This window comes from Vulpes lagopus, chromosome 8, assembly GCF_018345385.1.
Source record: "Vulpes lagopus strain Blue_001 chromosome 8, ASM1834538v1, whole genome shotgun sequence".
Taxonomy (NCBI): Eukaryota; Metazoa; Chordata; class Mammalia; order Carnivora; family Canidae; genus Vulpes; species Vulpes lagopus.
The window spans coordinates 111500903-111519966 of record NC_054831.1 but is presented as its reverse complement, the minus strand read 5'-3'; the positions used below and the strand labels follow the sequence as shown (position 1 = coordinate 111519966).

Here is a 19064-nt window from a genome sequence, read left to right as displayed (position 1 = left end):
ATAAAAAATACATAGTTATTTAAAAATTGGCCCATGTAGAAAACAAACAAATGGAAAATAAGTTGTAATGTCACTACCAGTGATACCACTGTTGATGTTTTGCTGTATGCATTTCCAGTGAGATCTGTGGTCTGTCTCATCCCTGTCCTCCAGTGACATATTTTTGCATTTTTAAGAAAATCAGAATCAAAAAAATAAATAAATAAATAAATAAAATAAATAAATAAATAAATAAATAAATAAAAAGAAAATCAGAATCATAGTTCATGCTTTTTGGCAAATGGCTTTTTTAACCTTCCAATTAATGTGTTGCAGACATTTTTCATGTCATTACCTGTTTTGCTGAAAATGATTTTGAATGAGTAGTTTACCATTGTAAGGTTGCTAAAGTACCATGTAAAAAATAAAGTTATTATGGAGATCTGGAAAAGTCTGAGTCAAGTTTAATTAAAATATCTTTATATTTTTCTTGCATATTTTACCATAATTCAATTTAATGTAGATGCACAGCAATAGAAAAAATTATAATGACTAATACAGAGTACGCTTACTTTGTGCCAAGCACTATACTAAATATTTAACATATTATTAACACCTTGATCCCTCACAACATTCCTTTTATTAGGTTATAGTTATTTCCTTGAATTTCCATGGGAGGAAACTGAGGTACAGAGGAGTTAAGTAATATATCCCAAATCAGACAGCCAGAGTGAAAATAAACCAGTGGCCAGACTAGATTTAAACAAGTTTGATTCCATTATATATGGTCTTAACCACTTTCACTTTCCTTCAAAGTAAGTTAATAAATATGTTGTAATATATAGTAATAGTGTACTAAACAATTCTTCCGTACTCACTCCTACCCCTTTCAAAAAGTCTACCCTACTGGTGAGGCAAAAAATTGCTTTAGAATCTTTAGGTGGAAAAGAACATGCATCTCATGTTTTCTGGTTATGTTGGCAAATAGTTTATCCATTACCAGAGGGAAAAACAATCCCAAAGCAAAGAGAAGTAAATCAAAATAGCTATTGCTTCCAAAAGTGTTGAGTCTCTTTTTTTTTTTTAAATAAAATTGCATATAAGATAACAAATGCCGTAAAGGTAAACCTGATCATTATCTTCAAGTGTTTGAAGAACTTCAGAGATCAGAAATAGGCCTACTAAGTGAAAGTTACAGAAAAGCAGATTATCATGTGATATTAAGAAGTTTGAAATAAATCCCTTCCAATGAAAGCAGGTAAATAGAATGGCTCAGATGGGTCACAGAAAGAATTCCTGTAATGGGTGTAAAATGGACTAAGTTTAAGTTGGTAGGTTGTTTTCAACTCTTAAGACTCCGTGGTTGTAATTTTGGGTTTCATTGCAAGACACATCATTCCTATTGCCTAGTTAGCTCCTCAGTGGTGATTACAAATAATAAAGAAAGGTAAAGAAATATGACAAGTTCTCTGCTATCCAGCAATGTCAGGAATTTATTATAGATAAGTAAATTTTCCAGATAGTTGAAATGTATTCTATTAAGCGTGAAATTCTTTAATTTATATGGCTCTCCCTTTGGCCCCCAGAGGGCGATGGTGATAGGGGTTGAATGCTTGATTAGGAAAATATCAGGAGAAATAAGAGTTTTATAGGGAGGTCTTGGTATGTTCAAATGTGTAGTAGTTATTCTTACACCTAAGAACACTTACATAAAAATCTGTCAGAACACATTAGATATATAAAAATTATCTTAAGCAGAAACATAGCTAATTCTGTGTATAAGCAGAGTTCTTTTAAAAAAAGAGAAGTGGGGCAGCCTGGGTGGCTCAGTGGTTTAGCGCCGCCTTCGGCCTGGGTCTGATCCTGGAGACCTGGGATCAAGTCTCACGCCGGGCTCCCTGCATGGAGCCTGCTTCTCCCTCTGCCTGAGTCCCTGCCTCTCTCTCTCTCTCTCTCTCTCTCTCTCTCTCTCTGTGTGTGTGTGTGTCTCTCATGAATAAATAAATAAAATCTTAAAAAAAAAAAAAAGAGAAGGGGTACCTGGGCGGCTCAGTTGGTTAAGCATAGGACTCTTGATTTTGGCTCAGGTCATGATATCAGGGTCGTGGAATCAAGCCCTTCTTGGCATTCAGCATGGAATCTCCTTGAGAGTCCCTCTCTCTCTGCCCCTCCCCAACTTGGTCATGCACGGGTGTGCTCCTGTAAGTAAGTAAGTAAGTAAATAAATAATTTTAAAGAGAGAGAGGAAAATCTATGTAAAACTAAAGCAAAATAAATAAAATCTTTAAAGACAGGAAAATTTATGTAAAAAAAAAGAAAAAGATTCGCTGTATGTTGCTCATACTCCTTGAACTCAGAGGGTCCCAAGTTCATTGCTGGGCTTTTTTTTTTCCTCCCAGTGGCAACTTTTCCAAAGTTAAAAAAGCAACAGATATATGAACAGTTAAAAAACTTGTCACTCCACTTATGCTCTAGACAAAAGAAGAGAAAAAACTAAAGAATTTTTAGATTGTCTCTTTGAACTAATTAAAAATCTTATACCATCCCTCTATCAGAGTTTACTTAAATCTTTATGCATTTGGCGTGGTATTGCTTATAAGAAGTTTCAGAATTCTTAGTTGTCTAAGCCAAAAACACAAAATAGAAATTCTGTACAGGAATTTCCCGTTTAGTTCGTTTTTTTCCCCCCGCTCTGTTAAAGTGGACTAGTTTTTGGTTTTGATATTTCTGTCATGTCCTTGGGATTAAAATATTCTATTTGAATGGGGAAATTTGTATAATATTAGCTAGTTCTAAAATACAATCTTAATTATTGAGCTATGTACTATGTATTGGAGAAGAGTTGAGCTCTGCCCCAGCCTGCCAAGAATCAGAGTAACAGAAACTCCAGTCCTTTAACAGTAGCTTTAAGGCTGTTGACCTCTACCACGCATACTTAAGGGTGAGAGGTGAACAGGAAGTGAATTCCAGGGGTGGGGAAGAAGCAGCAGTTGGTGAGAAATTTGTGGATTAGTGCAGTATGTGAAGAGCATGAGATCCAAGCCAAACTTCAAAGTAGGTCTAACAAAATTTTGTTGTATTTAATTTTATTGCTGCGATTCATTCCCAGCTACCTTAGGGACTACTCAGTCATTTACTTATTAATGTCTGAAATTGAGAACAATGTGTTAGGGCTCCTGAGCCATCAGACTTTATACCTATTATGATAACATGAATACACAGTTGTTTTGGAGTACTTCAGTATGGGTGATCAGATTTCTTCATTTGGGTATTTGGGCTGAGATTATTTTAAATTAAGGGAATATTTTAGCACAATGCGTCATGGGTAATGTATGAAAAGAGTAAGCGCATAGTTGGGAAACTTGGATTGCAGTTTCATTTAAATAAAATCTGGTAATTTGCTCTGCTCGACTATGCAAATAATATGTTGCACATTTATTATGCAAGGAGTACTTTGCAAATTATGAAAGGACAATCTTTAAAGCAAGGGTTTTTTTTCCTATATGAATATATTTCTTTACTTGAAAGCAGTACAGGTTTACATTGACCATTTCATGAAATCATAGGATTTTAGAGTTGGAGACGATTTTACCCTATTCTAAAATACACAAAAAAAAAAGAAAAAGCAAAAACAGTATTAGAGAAGTCATAACTTACTAACTAGTTAGCAGATTCCCTTTGTAGTTTAAAGTCTACAATGTTTTTAAGAGTGATCAAAAATGAGTGATACCACAGTATGGTCACTTACGTTAACTGTATTGTGTTATAAAGTACAATTATAAGTGGTTGTCTCCAAATTGAGAAATATGTTGTTTTGAGGTTTTTTGTTTCTTTGTTTGGTGTCTGTAGCTTTTAATGTGCCATAAGTTTTTAACTATATCTTTAGTCTTAAAAAAATGCACCCTTATTGTTATTTGCCAAATGTAGGTATAAATTGTATATCCTAAGTTTTACATAACATCTGTGTTTTGGAAGTGTTGCATTTTTAATTTTTATTTGTTCAGAATTCACTATATGTTCCTAGGTGTATAAGATTATGCTGGCCGTGAAGTTGCAAAAATGAATAGTATGACCCTTTGCCTTTGAAAAGCTCACATTGAAAATTAAGTCATACTTTCCTATTGATCTATATTATAATTTCAGAGCTGTTTTCTTTTAATTTCTGATTCAGTTTCAATGAACAGGTTTCCAGCACTTTCCCTTAGCCCTCTAGCTAAGTGACTTGGAATGAGTGATTTACAAATAAAAAATTAATTTCCTTGACCTACCCTGTTTAAAGGTGTTGTAGTTTCTAGGTTAGCTCCTTGTTACATGATGTTTTAGCAATCTGTCATTATTTGATTCTTCATATACATATAATAATATATGTGCTTATAATATAGAACTGTCTGAGGTCCAATTGCTTTATAAACGGCAGATCTAAGAAAGCAGACCTTTTTCTTTTGAGCTTCTAATATATTTATTACAAACTATTGCTTAACCCTTACAAAATTGTGTGATGTATTCAACTTTGAGCACTATTTTTTTGGTCAAAAAGACATTACTAGTTATTGACAGATATACTTAGAAGATGATATTGCTAGATAATAAATTTCCTAGTACTTTTTTCCCTAAATACCTCAAATGAAAGTAAGAAGTATTTTTTTTTTATTCATGAGAGACACAGAGAAAGAGGCAGAGACACAGGCAGAGGGAGAAGCAGACTCCCTGCAGGGAGCCCGATGTGGGACCCCCAGCATCACTCTGTGAGCCAAAAGGCAGACACTCAACCACTGAGCCACCCAGGTGTCCCGTAATTTTTAAAAAATTCATATGGTTAAACATTAAGAGCATGATTAGAGAAAGAGATAGTAAAATTTTCAAGGTATTTTAAAAAGTGTCTTTGTTAACATTATTTGAGTCTTTTAGGAATAATGGGAGGTGTATACAAATCAGTATTATTACCTAGAATTTGCAGGTCAAGTATTTGAAGTGTTGGGAGGGAAAACAACTTGTCTGAAATCAGACCACTACTAAATTGCTTAGCAGAAACAACACATGTTCCTTGAGCACATGCTATTTGTATATCAGGTGCTATGCTAAGTTACTAAAAGTACAAACAGAAGGAGACTTCTAGGGGTAGGCCTATACTTTTGTTATTTTACAAGAAAAAAAGAAGCTCCAAATTAGCTTCAGTGATATTAGAAATGTCAATATTATGAATTTCTCCAAACTATTTATTTTGAAAGTATCATTTATTTTTTCTAACTTTTTATTTTGTAAAGGTAATTTAAACTTACAGAAAAGTAAAAGAATAATACAATGAACATCCATATTCCCATTTACATAGATTCACTAATTGTTCATTACCAAATTTGCTTTCTTGTTTTATTTTTATTTTTAATAAAAGGTACTTTTACAAAGTGTTATTATTTAGCATCACCAGTAATGGCATATCATGACACTTTACCCCCAAATACTTTAACATGGCTCTTCTCAGAACAGGAATATTCTCCTATAAGAATGCAAGCCTTTTATCACAATCAGGAAATTAGCAGATAGTAATAGTAAATACCATGCTAATCCAATGTAGTCCTATATAAATACTACACAGTCCAAATTCAAATTTCTTAAATTATCCCATAATATTCTTTAGAGATGTATTGTTGTTTCAAAATCCAGGGTCCAATTAAGAGCCAGGCAGTGCATTTAGTTTTTCTGTCTCCTTAAATCTTTAACCTAATACAGATTTTCTGGGCCTTTTTGTTGTTCTTTCCTGAACAAAACTGACATTTTTTAAAAGTCCAAGCCAATTCCCTGTATTTGTCTAATTGTTTCTTCATAATATAACATAAATCTTTTTTTTCCCCTTTTGGTAAGAATGCTGCATAGATGATTTTGTGTACTTCTTTCTATTGAATTACATTGGGGGCATGATGTTAGTTTGTCCCATTATTGGTGATGCTAAGTATTATCACTTAGTAAAAGTACCTTTCCCCTTTGTAATTAATAAGTGGAAATTTTCTATCAAGGGTTGGACCCTTAGATTTAGGAAAACACTAAATATGTTATAAGCCATTGCCCTGCTTATTCTTTTTGAATATTCGGCCAGTGAGAATGCTTTCAGGCCAACTCCATGCTCTTTTAACATGTCCTCATCAGTCTCTAATTCCTTGTCTTCTTTCTGGTGCAAGATGTTTTTAATTTCCCTCAGGCCTGGAATCAGCCATTTCTTTAAAGAACTCATTTGCTTTGTTTATCCTATGTAATGCCATGACCTCTCAGAGTACTGTTGTGTAATTTCTTAGCCATGTTTTGTGTTTTGGAAGCTTGTGATCATATGAACAAATTCCAGAAATCTTTTATTCAGTTTCATAAGTACTTTGTCAACCTCTGTGATTTTTGCATGGTGCTGTGCTGTGTATGAAATAAGAAATGATCCTTGCTTGGCATTTGATTTAAGTTAAATATATATTGAAGAGAGGGATTTAAGTTTCTTAAAAAGTTGAATACAAACTTTTGAGAACATGCTGCGTGCTAAGCACTGAGGTAGTTGTAATTTTAAGGCAGTTTTGTCTATAAGACATTCATTTATTGATGAATCCAACAAGTATATTTTTAATACCTGACACATACAAGACAGTATGGTAGAGGCATTCTGCTTTTTTTTTTTTTTTTTGTAACTCACAAGGGATATAAGACCCTTATAATAAATAGGCATGAGCCTCCCAAATCATATATTGTCAATAGTATATGCCTAGACATGATATATAAATAATAAAAAATGGTGGTGGATACAAAAATACTAGTTTATATAGCTTTGTAAGATATTTTAGTGTGTTTCTTCTTTGGGAATTTGTAATAGTTCAGATTTGATAATGAAAATTATTTCTGGCATTTACTGACTACCTAGTATGTGAAGAGATAGAGACATTTGACAGCTACAAAAGTAAAACATGTTCATTGAAAGTACTTAGAAAAAATTTAGAAAGTACAAGCAATAAAAGACTCCCCCCATCACACCAACTAGAAATAATCTATTTTTATATTTGAGAGATCTATACTTTCAGTCTTTTATTTTTTGAAGTTGAGATACTGACCCACAGTATGTTTTTAGTCTTATGTTGTATCTATTTACATATTTGTTTTCTGTATCAAATTTTCGGCTGTTAAACTGACATATAATGAACTGAACATATTTAAAGTGTACAGTTTGCTAAATTTTGACATACATATACCAGTGAAACCATCATCACAATCAAAATAATGAACATACTCATCACCCTAAAATGTTTCCTGTTGCCCTTGTCTTCCATTTTCCATCCCTTTGCCCCACCAGAGATAACCACTGATCTCATTTCTGTCACTGTAGATTAGTTTGCATTTTCTAGAATGTTATACACATGGAATAATAAAGCATGCTCTCTCTTTTATCTGGTTTCTTTTATTCAGCATAATTGCTTTGAGATTCATCCAGTAGATGCAGGTATAGTAGTTTGTTCCTTTTTATTGCTAGATAGTATTCCATTATATGGCTTTACCACAATTTGTTTATCCATTTGCTTATTGGGAGATAATTGTTTCTAGTTTGGGATTGTTGTGAATAGAGGTGTTATGAACATTTATGTACCATTTTTATGGGGGCTACTCTTTTTTTTAATTTTTTTTTTTTTTTAGGACTAAGAGCATTTTATTTCAACTACTGCAAGATTCACATCTTTCGTGTTTTAAGACCTCTGAAACTGGGATACATCTTTCAATTCATGGCATTTTATAATCTCTGTTAGGGAGATGGCAGTTGTGAAGTGATTGGAGTCACCTGTGTGTGGATTCAAAATGTCAGAGTGTCAGCAGCATGGAAGGAAATCCCAGAGACAGGAGCAGAGAGCACTCTTTTAGAGTGGTAGAAGCCAATTGTTCCAAGTGCTGGCAATATTTCTAGAGCCAGAATCAAAGAAAATTAGCTCTATATATTTACAGAACCATGTTCAGGAGACTCAGCAGAGGCTTTTCATGATATTACAGGTTATTTTAGGACTTCTCATCACTAGCACTTCTCATAGCACGGAGGATAATTTTATGTGGCAGAACTTGGATATTGATGACTCTAACTGGAAAAGTGATGAAGAATTAGGACTCTGAATTTGGAAGCAGTTTTTAGGAATACGTTCACCGATTTATTTCACTTATATTTTCCTTCATGTGTATGCGCAAAGATGTGGCTTACGAATTAAAAAAAAAAATCTATTTCTGATTAAACCAAAACTCTGCCTTTCATTTTGGATTTTTTTGTTCTGTTTTGGGATAGTTTTTATTAGAATATATTCACCACCCTTTCTTCTGTTGTGTAATCCCCATCCAATGTATTTCTTAAATCTTGTTTTCATTCATTATAATGTCTTATACGCCTCTACTTAACATGCTCAATCTTTCCTCTAACTTACTGAATATTTGGAGTATAATTATAACAGTTGTGCTACTATTCTTGTCTACTACATCTATCATTGTTGTCATTTCTGAGTCTACTTTTGATGATTGATTTTTCTCCTCAGTATGGTTTGTGTTTGCTGCTTTGCATGGCTGATAATTTTTGAAAGGATGCCAGACATTTTGAATTTGACCTTGTTAAGTGATGGAAACTTTTTACATTTCTATAAATACTCTTGAGTTTTGTTCTGGGATACAGTTACTTTGAAATTGGTTTATGTGTATAAGATTTGTTTTTAGGCTTTGTTATGTTGGACTAGAGCAGTCTTTAGGGTTAATTTTCCCCCACTACTGACACAATAGCCTTGTGAGTTCTCTGTCCAATGCCTTGTGAAATACATGATTTTCCACTCAGGCTGATGGGAAGATGAGCTATTCTTGGTTCCAGTGAGATGTCAGCTGCTTTCAAGTAGTTTGTTCTGGGCTTTGGGTAGTTTCTCCACAAACTAGTAGTACTGATCAGTACTTACCTAAAGCCTTTGAGAGGGGACTTCTGAAGCTCTCCAGAGGTGTTCCATGAGGCTCTCTCGTCTCCAGAACTTTCCCCTGCAAACAGGCTGGCTTGGCTTTCCTGGACTTCTAGCTCTATCTCCTCAACTGAAGGAGGCTGTAAAATTGTATGTGGCTTCCTCCTTCCCTGTCCCGCAGCTCGGAAACCCTCTCCTTGAAGTAAGCTGGGATAGGAGGCAGTCTTAGCTTATTTGTTTTCCTTCTCTCGGGATCAGTGTCTTGGGTTAATTGATGTCCTGGGTCTAAAAACTGTTGTGTTACATATTTTGCCTGGTTTTTCAGTTGTTTCAAGTATGAAGGTAAATCCAGTTCCTGTTACTTCATCTTGGCCTTAATTGGAAGATTTACACTGCCATTTTAATGACTTCGTAATTATTTATAATGCAGAAGAAGTACCATAATTTATTTAACTAGTTTATTATTCTTGGATAATATAGTAAACACCTTTGTAGACAAATTGTTGTGTATACCCGTGATTAGACAGATTCCTAGAAAATTAAGGTAAGTACACAGACTTTCCTTTTAAGGCTTGTATAATTGTGAATAATAATAATAATAATAATAATAAACATACTAATAACCAATAAACACTGAGAAGTTATACTCACATTCAGGGCTTTACATATGTTTTCTCCTTTAATTGAAACAATTCTGTGAGGTAGATCTTATCATTTACTCTTTTTATAGATAGGAGCTAGAAGCATGGAATGGTTAAATAGCTTGTTCAGGGACATACAGCTAGTAAATGGCAAAGCAAGGTTTCAAATAGAGCAGTAGGATTCTGGAGCCCACACTGTCCTCTGTTGCCTTAGAGTTAGTAAATAGTAAAGCTGGAAGTGACCTGTAGTTATGTAGCAGTTTCTTATTGTTGCTGTAACAAATTATCACAATTTGGTGTCTTCAAGCAACATTAATTTATTATATTATATTCCTGGAAATCAGAGGTCAAAAATGGATCTCTCGGCTAAAATCAAGGTGTTGGCAGGGCTGCATTCCTTCCTAGAAACTGTACAAGAGAATCCATTTTCTTGCCTTTGCCAGTGTATGGAGGCTGCCCACATTTCTGTGGCTTATGGCCCCCTTCCAGCAACGGCTGGTCAAGCTGTTCTCTCATTGTATGACTGTCTTCTGTCTCTGTCTTCCACTTATAAGGACCCTTGTGATCATGGTGGGTCCTTGGACTATCTAGGATAATCTCCTCTGTTTCATCTGCAATCTGAATTCCCTTTTGCACTATAACAACATATTCACATATTTGGGGATTAGGAGGCTGATAGGGTCATTTTTCTGCCTTCCACAAGTCATGAGGCCAATTTAGAAGATGTAACTTTAAAGAATGCATCGATGCGGGGTATTATGCTGAGTGAAATAAGTCAATCAGAGAAAGATAGTTATCATATGGTTTCACTCATATGTGGAATATAAAAAATAGTGAAAGGGACCATAAGGGAAGGAGTGAAAAATTAGAGAGGAAGACAAACCAGGAGAGACTCCTAATTCTGGGAAACAAACAAAGGGTTGCAGAAGGGGAGTGGGTGGGATGATAGGCATTAAGGAGGGACACATTATATGTGCACTGGGTGTTATACTATATGTTGGCAAATTGAATTAAAAATGAATCAACAAGGGCCTATTTTATGACTTTATTACCTCGCCTTACAAAAAGTCTGTTTGAGTAACTTACCCTTCAGTCTTTTCTGCTTCTTGTAGCTAGGAATTATCTAGGGAATCTAGATTGCAATGATTTATAATTGACTATCCAAAACATAAAATTTCAAATTTCCTAATAATGCATACTTAACTGATTTAATAAGTTCAACAAATTTTTAAGAAAAACAATTTTTTACTCATTCAGCAATTACTTAGTAAGCTCCTGTCCTCTCCCAGGCATTTCAGTGGGTACGTTTTATATGTCACCATATTTTATCTTCACAATGATCTTATGATGTTAATAGTGGCATCTTAATTTATAAACGAGGAAACTGGACTCAAGGTAGCATAGTTCATAAATCACAGACCTAAAACTTGAACAAAGATTCACTAAAAGTAGGTATTGAGAAAAGATAAAGAAGTTATGATTTTGTAACATACAATCTGCTATTTTTACTTGTTTTAATCATTTACATTAATATTGATTACAAATGATTTTACACAATTTCAGGTTAAGTCATTAGGTAACTATAGTACTACATGAATTGGTACTATTTTTTCCCTGGATAATCTGATTTCCAAAGTGTTGCTAGATTTTATTTCTAACAATGCTATTGTTGATTCTGTTGCTTTATATCATGTGCTTTTAGCACTTTCTTCAAGTTATTCGTGTGGTTGTATCTTACTGAATTGAGGTATAATACCTGAAAGTTGAAATGAGCTATTTATGAAAGAGCGATATAAAATTTTATCTTTGTTCTTAGCATTAGTCACTTGTTTCTCAGTTCGGTGTAGGACACCAAATCTTTTGGAAGAGGGTTTTCAGGTGGAAGTTTTTTTTTTTTTTTTTTTTTTTTTTTTTGTTTTTTTTTTTGTTTTTTTTTTTGTTTTTTTTTTTCAGGTGGAAGTTTTTTGATAAAGTGGAAAAGGCAGTGCATTTAGAGTCTGGAGGACTGGGTTCAAGTCCTGATCCTGTCATACTATCATAGGAGTCTTAGGCAAATTACCTTCCTTATAGTTTTCTCATCTGTAATATGTGGATATACATTTTTGGAATTTCTGGTTAATATGACAATGAATTTGAAAATGGTTTTATAAATTATTAAGTCAGCTTGTTTAATGATTCCTTGTTTTAAGGACTTTTTTTTTAACTTGAGAACTAGAAGTAGTTTTAATCATGAATCAATTTGTTTAAAGTTTACATTTGTAGAAACTGAGGCCCAAATGTAAAGTTTAATTAGCTTTCTCGTGGTATAGTCTGAAAATGATTCCCTGATCCTATTTCCTTTTTATTGTTTTTTTCTTATATAACCATTTCTTTTGTATGTAGCCTTGTCACCTAATATTTGTGGGTCTCAAAGAAAGGACAAATGGAAGCTCTTATTGTATGTCAGAATATTTAAAAGTTGTAAATAAAGCCAACAAACTGTTAAATATGTTCTTTCCTTCTTCCTTGACAAACAGAAGCACTGGTTTGAATTAGAATTCTTGAACTCTCTGGGGGTCCACATCCAGAATACAACAGAAGTGGACCATTCTACTTCCCTTCCAGCCCTGGTTTTATCCTGCACTTTAAAGGGCCTCGTGAACACACACATGGACTTCTCAGCCTCCACTACAAGCTCCACCTCCCTTGCCACATCTCTTTGTTCTAAGCAACACATACTGGCAATATATATTCCTTGCCCTACAAAGAATTCCTTGAGAGAATAAACCTAGGGAATAGACCCAGATGGGTTCCGCAGGTAGGTATGAGACTGTATTAGGTAGAGAATTCCTGCATTCCTGGAGCATGTTTTGGAGGAGAGGAGGGATAATATATCTTTTTGGCCCTGAGGAGGAGTGTAGCAAAGAAACCAGACCCTCTAAATTGTGCAGCCCAAGGAAGAGGACCCTTCTTGCCTGATTCAAGTGGCATAGATTTGTTCTGTTAGTTGGTGAGAGCTGGTAAATTAGTGAGGATTGTGGATAGCTTGTTTATGACCAGGAGAATTATTTTCTCTCTGTGGAAATCATTATCTAAACATTGGGATCTGTATCAATTCAAATATTGTCAATTTATGAAATACTTTTAAGAGTTTATGGATGACCATACAGTTTTTAAATTTTCCTAAAAACAAAAAAAATAAAAAAATAAAAAAAATAAATTTTCCTAAAAACAAAACTGACTATGTTCTTGGGATTCCAGACTTTAAAGTGAAATCGTCCTGAGAAAACATGTATTTCCTCCAGTCAGTGAGTTGTTAGTATGGCAGCAAGTCAGGAAAGCTATTTTCTCTGTTTTTTTTTTTTAATGAAAAATATTCAGTATCAAAAAAGAAAGAAGTGTTCAGTATCCAGAAAAGTAAATAAGTGAAGTAAATAAATGAAAGAATAGTAAATAAATGCATTTCACTTGAATAAAATTGTTAATGCTTTGCCATGTTTGTTTTATTTTCAATTATAGATGAGTATGTAGATTTTGTTGGTTTTGGCTGTATGATTTGAAAGTAAATTGTAGTCATGAGACTTCTAAATACGTCATCACCCATCTCCTGAGAATGAGATTCTTCTATACAACCAGTATCACAGCTATGTTAATTAATAATTTTACATGTCATCTGAATCTAATTTATATTCAAGTTTCCCCACTTGTTAGGACAAGCTACTTCATTTTTTATCATTTTCACTTAAAATATGCCAATGAAATGTTTTAACCCTCTAGTTTTGATCATGACATAAGAATTTAAAATATGCCCAGTCTTATTTTGTCATTTTAAAAAAATTACTAAGTAAGCCTGGCAGACAGATTTTTATGTATTTTCTCATTGTTAGGATATCCTTTGAGGAGCAGTAGTCTATAAATGACTGAGTTTCTCTCTCACATTCTTGAAATCTGCTCCTTACCTTTATTTTAATGTACTTTCTAAATTTACTTTATCTTTCAGGGAAAATGTTGGCTAAGACTGGGATAAATTAATGGGATTTGCGTAATTTGAGGAAGACAAGTGAGTTGCCAAGGATCTCTTAGATTTGTTTTACCTTTAGGGGAGAGAAGAATGAGAGAGATACATATCTGAAAACTGTTAGTGATATATCAAGGAGAAATACAGATGACAGTCCTTTTAGTGGGAGAAAGCATCTAGACTTGTCAAAATCTACATAAGGGATACAGTTGGTTTTCAGCACTGTGGATTTCTGAAGTGCATAGCAGCAGCATCCTAATACTTATTAATGATATGGTTATTGAAATGGATATCTTTAATGAGTATGAAAACCACAATCTCTTGAATTTCTCATTTTAGAATTTTAATTTTTGGCTTATTCTATTTTTGCTTATCCTATTTTTAGGATAAATAAATTGTACTTGTCTTGTAAATTTTTTTAGGAATAGTAATTACTGTCGTGTAATAACTCATACTTAAGCAAAAATTGGAATGATTATATGACAGTTATAGGAATAAGCAGAGTGATATAAAGACTAGAAAAGATTACAACTAAAAGAATATATATCTTTTGCTCAAAACTGTATAAACCAATTTTTTTTTTTACATTGTTCAGATACACTTTTGAGTATTAAATTGCCTTAATGGAGGAGGCAAGATGAAATGCTTCTTTAAAATTTTTTCCTGGGGGCAGCCCAGGTGGCTCAGCGGTTTAGCGCTGCCTGATCCTGGAGACCTGGGATCGAGTCCCGCGTCGGGCTCCCTGCATAGGGCCTGCTTCTCCCCCTGCCTGTGTCTCTGCCTCTCTCTCTCCCTCTCTCTCTCTCTCTCTCTCTCTCTCATTAATAAATAAATAAAATATTTAATTTTTTTTTTCCTGGGGCACCTGAGTAGCCCAGATCATTAAGCATCAGACTGTTGATTTCTGCTCAGATCATGATCTTAGGGTCATGAGACCAAACCCCACATTAAACTTTGCTCTCCACACAGTCTGCTGTCCCTCTCCTTCTGCTCCTCCCCTCGCTCATGCGTGTACATTTGCTCTCTCTTTTTCTGTCTCAAATAAACAAAATCCTTTAACAAAATAAAATTTTTCCTATATGTAAAACAAGCTTAGTGTTTCAGCATGATATTGGATGAGTTAACATCTAAAGCACTATTTAATTCCTTTAGTTGATAGTAATAATCCTGGAAAAGTTTTTGAGAAGTGTTATCTCTAATTAAAAATGGTAAAACAAATATTTTACTAGGCATGATTAATTAACCACATAGATTCTCATTATAATTTGTTACTTTAATTATATCAGGGTATTTGCTATTGTGAAACATTTGATGGATTTTTTGTTTTTAATTGTTGATTTTATTCCTAGTTGGTTAGTCTGATTTATTGTAACTTCAGAGGATAATATTTTGGAGATATTTTCATGGAAACTGATGTTGTTTTGGAAGAGTATTGATAAGCTCTGTACATTTGGGTTTAATGTAATTTGTGTTGTCATTTCCATAATATATTTTAGTTAAAGTTCCTTATATTCTAGATGAGCCAGATGTTTTTTACATTTCTGATTTTTAGAAAAGCCCTTCATTAATCAGTCTTCAATACTTGTATGTACATAGAAATCAGTCTTTAATACTTATTGTATGTACATAAGAATTTGAGCTAGGAAGAAAAAATCTGGCCTAATTAGATGAAAAAAAAGAGTTTATATTTTATAATTATTTAAAAGGATATTTCATACATTTATGTCCTTAATTCTATGAATAAAGCATTAAGTATATAAAAGACCTATTTTTCATTAAAATTTATTACATGGAATTCTAAATCCCCAGTAAGATTAAGCATTTTAAATTAATACAGTGTATATATGAGAATGTGTTTATTAGCTAACTTTGTTTTATGAACACAAGTCCTTTCAACAGTTACATTCAACAACCATCCACCTACTACATAATACTTTTTTAAAAGCTATTGGGATCAGGGGCACCTGGGTGGCTCAGTGGTTGAGCGTCTGCCTTTGGCTTAGGTTGTGATCACGGAGTCCTGGGATTGAGTCCCATATTAGGCTCCCCCACAGGGAGCCTGCTTCCCCCTCTGCCTGTGTCTCTGCCTCTCTCTGTGTGTCTCTCATGAATAAATAAATAAAACCTTAAAAAAAAAAAAGCTACTGGGATCAAAATGATGTGCCGCTTAAAAATATCCATTTCTAGACTAAGCCTTGAATCAGCATATCAGCATTAACCTATATTTTCGTACTTTTAAAGAAAACTTAGCTGTACAAAAAAAATAAGAATATAGAAGTATTATACAGATACCCAAAAATCTACCACCTAGGTTTAACAAATATACTTGTTTAAAACCTGTTTGTTTTTTAAGAATAAAACACAGTGGGTAACCATTGAAATCCCCAGTCCCATTCCTCTTTTCAGAGCAAGCCACTATTCACACTTCACCATGTCTTTTCAATATGTGTTTCTGTAACTTCATTACAGAGGTATATATATCCATAAACATCTGGGGAAAGAAGGGAATGGGCAGAAGAGGAATAGTTATATAACTTTATTTAAAAGACATTTAAACTAAGGCAAATATTAATATCTATTTAATTTCATTTCATGGGTGTTTGTTTTCTCTATGTTAGAAATGTTATATAATTCAACATTAACAATAAAACAAAATAGTGACTTTGGAATTAGCTTTGGGTTTAAAACTTGTTTCTTGGGATCCCTGGGTGGCGCAGCAGTTTAGCACCTGCCTTTGGCCCAGGGCGCGATCCTGGAGACCCGGGATCGAATCCCACGTCAGGCTCCCGGTGCATGGAGCCTGCTTCTCCCTCTGCCTATGTCTCTGCCTCTCTCTCTCTCTCTCTCTCTCTCTCTCTCTCTCTCTCTGTGTGCGTGTGTGTGTGTGTGACTATCAAAAATAAATAAAAATTAAAGAAATATATAATAAATAATAAAAAAAAAAAAACTTGTTTCTTCTGCTACTTACCTGCCATGTAACCTTGGGCAAGTTTGTTCATCTTGCCAGACTTCATTATCTTCATCTATAAAATGTGAATAATATTGGTACCAACCATGTAAGATTGTTCTCAGTATTAAAATAAGCTAATCCATTCAGTGCTTGTTGTGATACTTAATGGTTTTTTGTGTGCCTATTTTCTAAACTCTTTATAAATTATTCTGTTTAATCTTATATTTATCAATCACTAAAACATGAACAGAACTAAAAGGGTGTGTGTGTGTGTGTGTGTGTGTATAATTTGTAGTTAAAGATTTTTAAAGGAAGGGAAAATATATTTTAATGAATGAGTGATACTTATAGAAGTGAGAGATGATTTGGGAAGTTAGCTGGGTGCCATGTGTAAGACCTTAAATGCTGGGCTAAGTGAAGACTTAGGGTAGGGAAGAACCTACTATTAAGTAGCATTAACCTGCTATTGAAATGGAACAGAGCAAAGGCAGTAAGACTGCTTTAGGTGAAGAAGTCTACATTCCACTGAAAAATGTAACACTAGATTTCAGAAGATACTTACTTTGCAAGTATCTACTACAAAGTGATGGTTTGAAGGTATGATACATAATATGGTAACTGTATAGAGTGAGAAGACAGAGTTCTGGCCAGAATCCTGGGGAACCTGCACTTGTGGGGTAGGAGGAAAAAAGAAGAAACCAATAATTAAAGAATAATTAGATCTAAGACTTTGTAGTGTTTTGGAAGCAATAGAAAAAAGTGATGAGCAACAATGTCAAAAATTAAGATGCTGAAGTGGTAAGAAAAGATACCATCAGTAGACCACTCTTGAGATACCAGATATGAAAGGAAAAAGAAAAAAGAGTTTTCTTGAAGGTTGAAAAGATGAGAAAAGTAGAAATGAGTATTTTAAATGTTAATATATACTAAACTTCTAGGGATATGATATATAGCTACTAAGTTAACATTGAAAGCTTCTGATTTCTGTTTTGGGAAACAAAATATATAATGCTATATTTATGCAGAAGAAATTAATCTTGGTGTTTTGTGCAGTCTTGCTTCATTTTACCATATACTTGAGTAAGTTGCAACTTTTAATTTGAGATAAAGGTTATGTAGAAAGGCCCTGTATGTGAAACAGTTTCTTTTAATTACCAGGGAACTTGCTTGGTATTTAAGTGATTAAAAGAATACATTACAAAAAGAAACACGGTTATTTAAATGACCATAACAATACTTTATAGGAGAAACAATGTAAATTCTGTGTAACTTTGCAATCCTCAACAAAGCAGTAAGAATAAAGTTATTTTATTCCCACAGAATTCATTATTGTAATTAAAGCCCTAATGAGATGTAATTCATGTATTGTACAATCTATCCATTTAAGGTATAGAAATCAATAATTTGAGATGTAATTCATGTATTGTACAATCTATCCATTTAAGGTATAGAAATAATTAATTTTTAGTATATTCACAGAATTATGGGTCTGTTACCATCATCGGTTTTAGAACATTTTCTGTACCCCCAGAACAAACCCCATACCCATTAACAGTTACTCTCTAGTTCCCTCACTACTTCAAGCCCTAGCCAACCACAAATCTACTTTATGTCTATGGATTTGCCTATTCTGGACATTTGAAATAAATGGGATCATACGACATATGGTCCTTTGTGACAGGCTTCTTTGATTTAGCATAATGTTTTCAAAGTTCATCTGTGTTGTAGTATGTATTGGTACTTCTTTTGTTGTTGTTGCCAAATATTCAGTTGTATGGCTAGGCTGTACCACATTTTGTTTATCCATTCCTTAGTGACGGATATTTGGGTGGTTTCCACTTTTTGGCTGTTATGAATAATGCTACTACAAACATTCATACAAGTTTCCATTTCTGTTGGGTATATGTCTAGGAATAGAATTGCTGGATCATAAACATAATTCTGTGTTTAACCTTTTTGAGTAACTTTCAGACTATTTTCCAGTGCAACTAACTATACCATTTTACATTCCCACCAGCAGTATATGAGGGTTCTAATTTCTCCATACTTGCCAACTCTTCTCTTTCTTGGTGTAGCCACCCTAGTGGTTGTGAAGTGGTACTTCAATGTGGCTTTGATTTGCATTTCCCAGATTGTTAAAGATGACTATCTTTTCATAGGCTTATTGGTTATTTATATTTCTTCTTTTTGGAGAAATGCCTATTCAATCTTTTGCTCATTTTTGAATTGGGTTGTTTGTCATATTGTTATTAGTTGTAGGAATTCTTTATATAATGTAGATCTAAGCCTGTCAGATACGATTAGCAAATATTTACTTAGGTTTTTTAAAATATAAAAGATCATGTCTTCCACGTATAGTGTTGCTTCTTGCTTTCCAATCTGTATGCTTTTTCTTTATTTTTATTTCCTAATTGCCCAATAATGAATACAAATGGCAAGAGTAGGCATCCTTCTCTTGTTCCTGATCTTAGGGAATGTATTCAGTCTTTTACCATTAAGTATGATACTAGCTATGAATTTTTTGTAGATGTCTGTTACTAGATGTGGATGTTCCCTTCTACTCC

The 19064-nt window shown here is 33.7% G+C and overlaps 1 protein-coding gene across 13 annotated transcripts in view; it reads left to right on the top strand.

Annotated features, from left to right (window-relative positions):
- Window positions 1-19064, top strand: part of CHD9 (chromodomain helicase DNA binding protein 9) — a 222428-nt gene that overhangs the window by 81440 nt on the left and 121924 nt on the right. Inside the window, exon 1 of one of the 13 annotated variants that reach the window (XM_041766078.1) lies at window positions 7674-9114. The exons of the other annotated variants lie outside the window; for them this stretch is intronic. Coding sequence (XP_041622012.1) covers window positions 8962-9114 — 153 coding nt within the window. The 5' untranslated portion in view covers window positions 7674-8961. Of the gene's footprint in view, window positions 1-7673; window positions 9115-19064 lie in introns of those variants that run through there. 13 annotated transcript variants of the gene reach the window in all.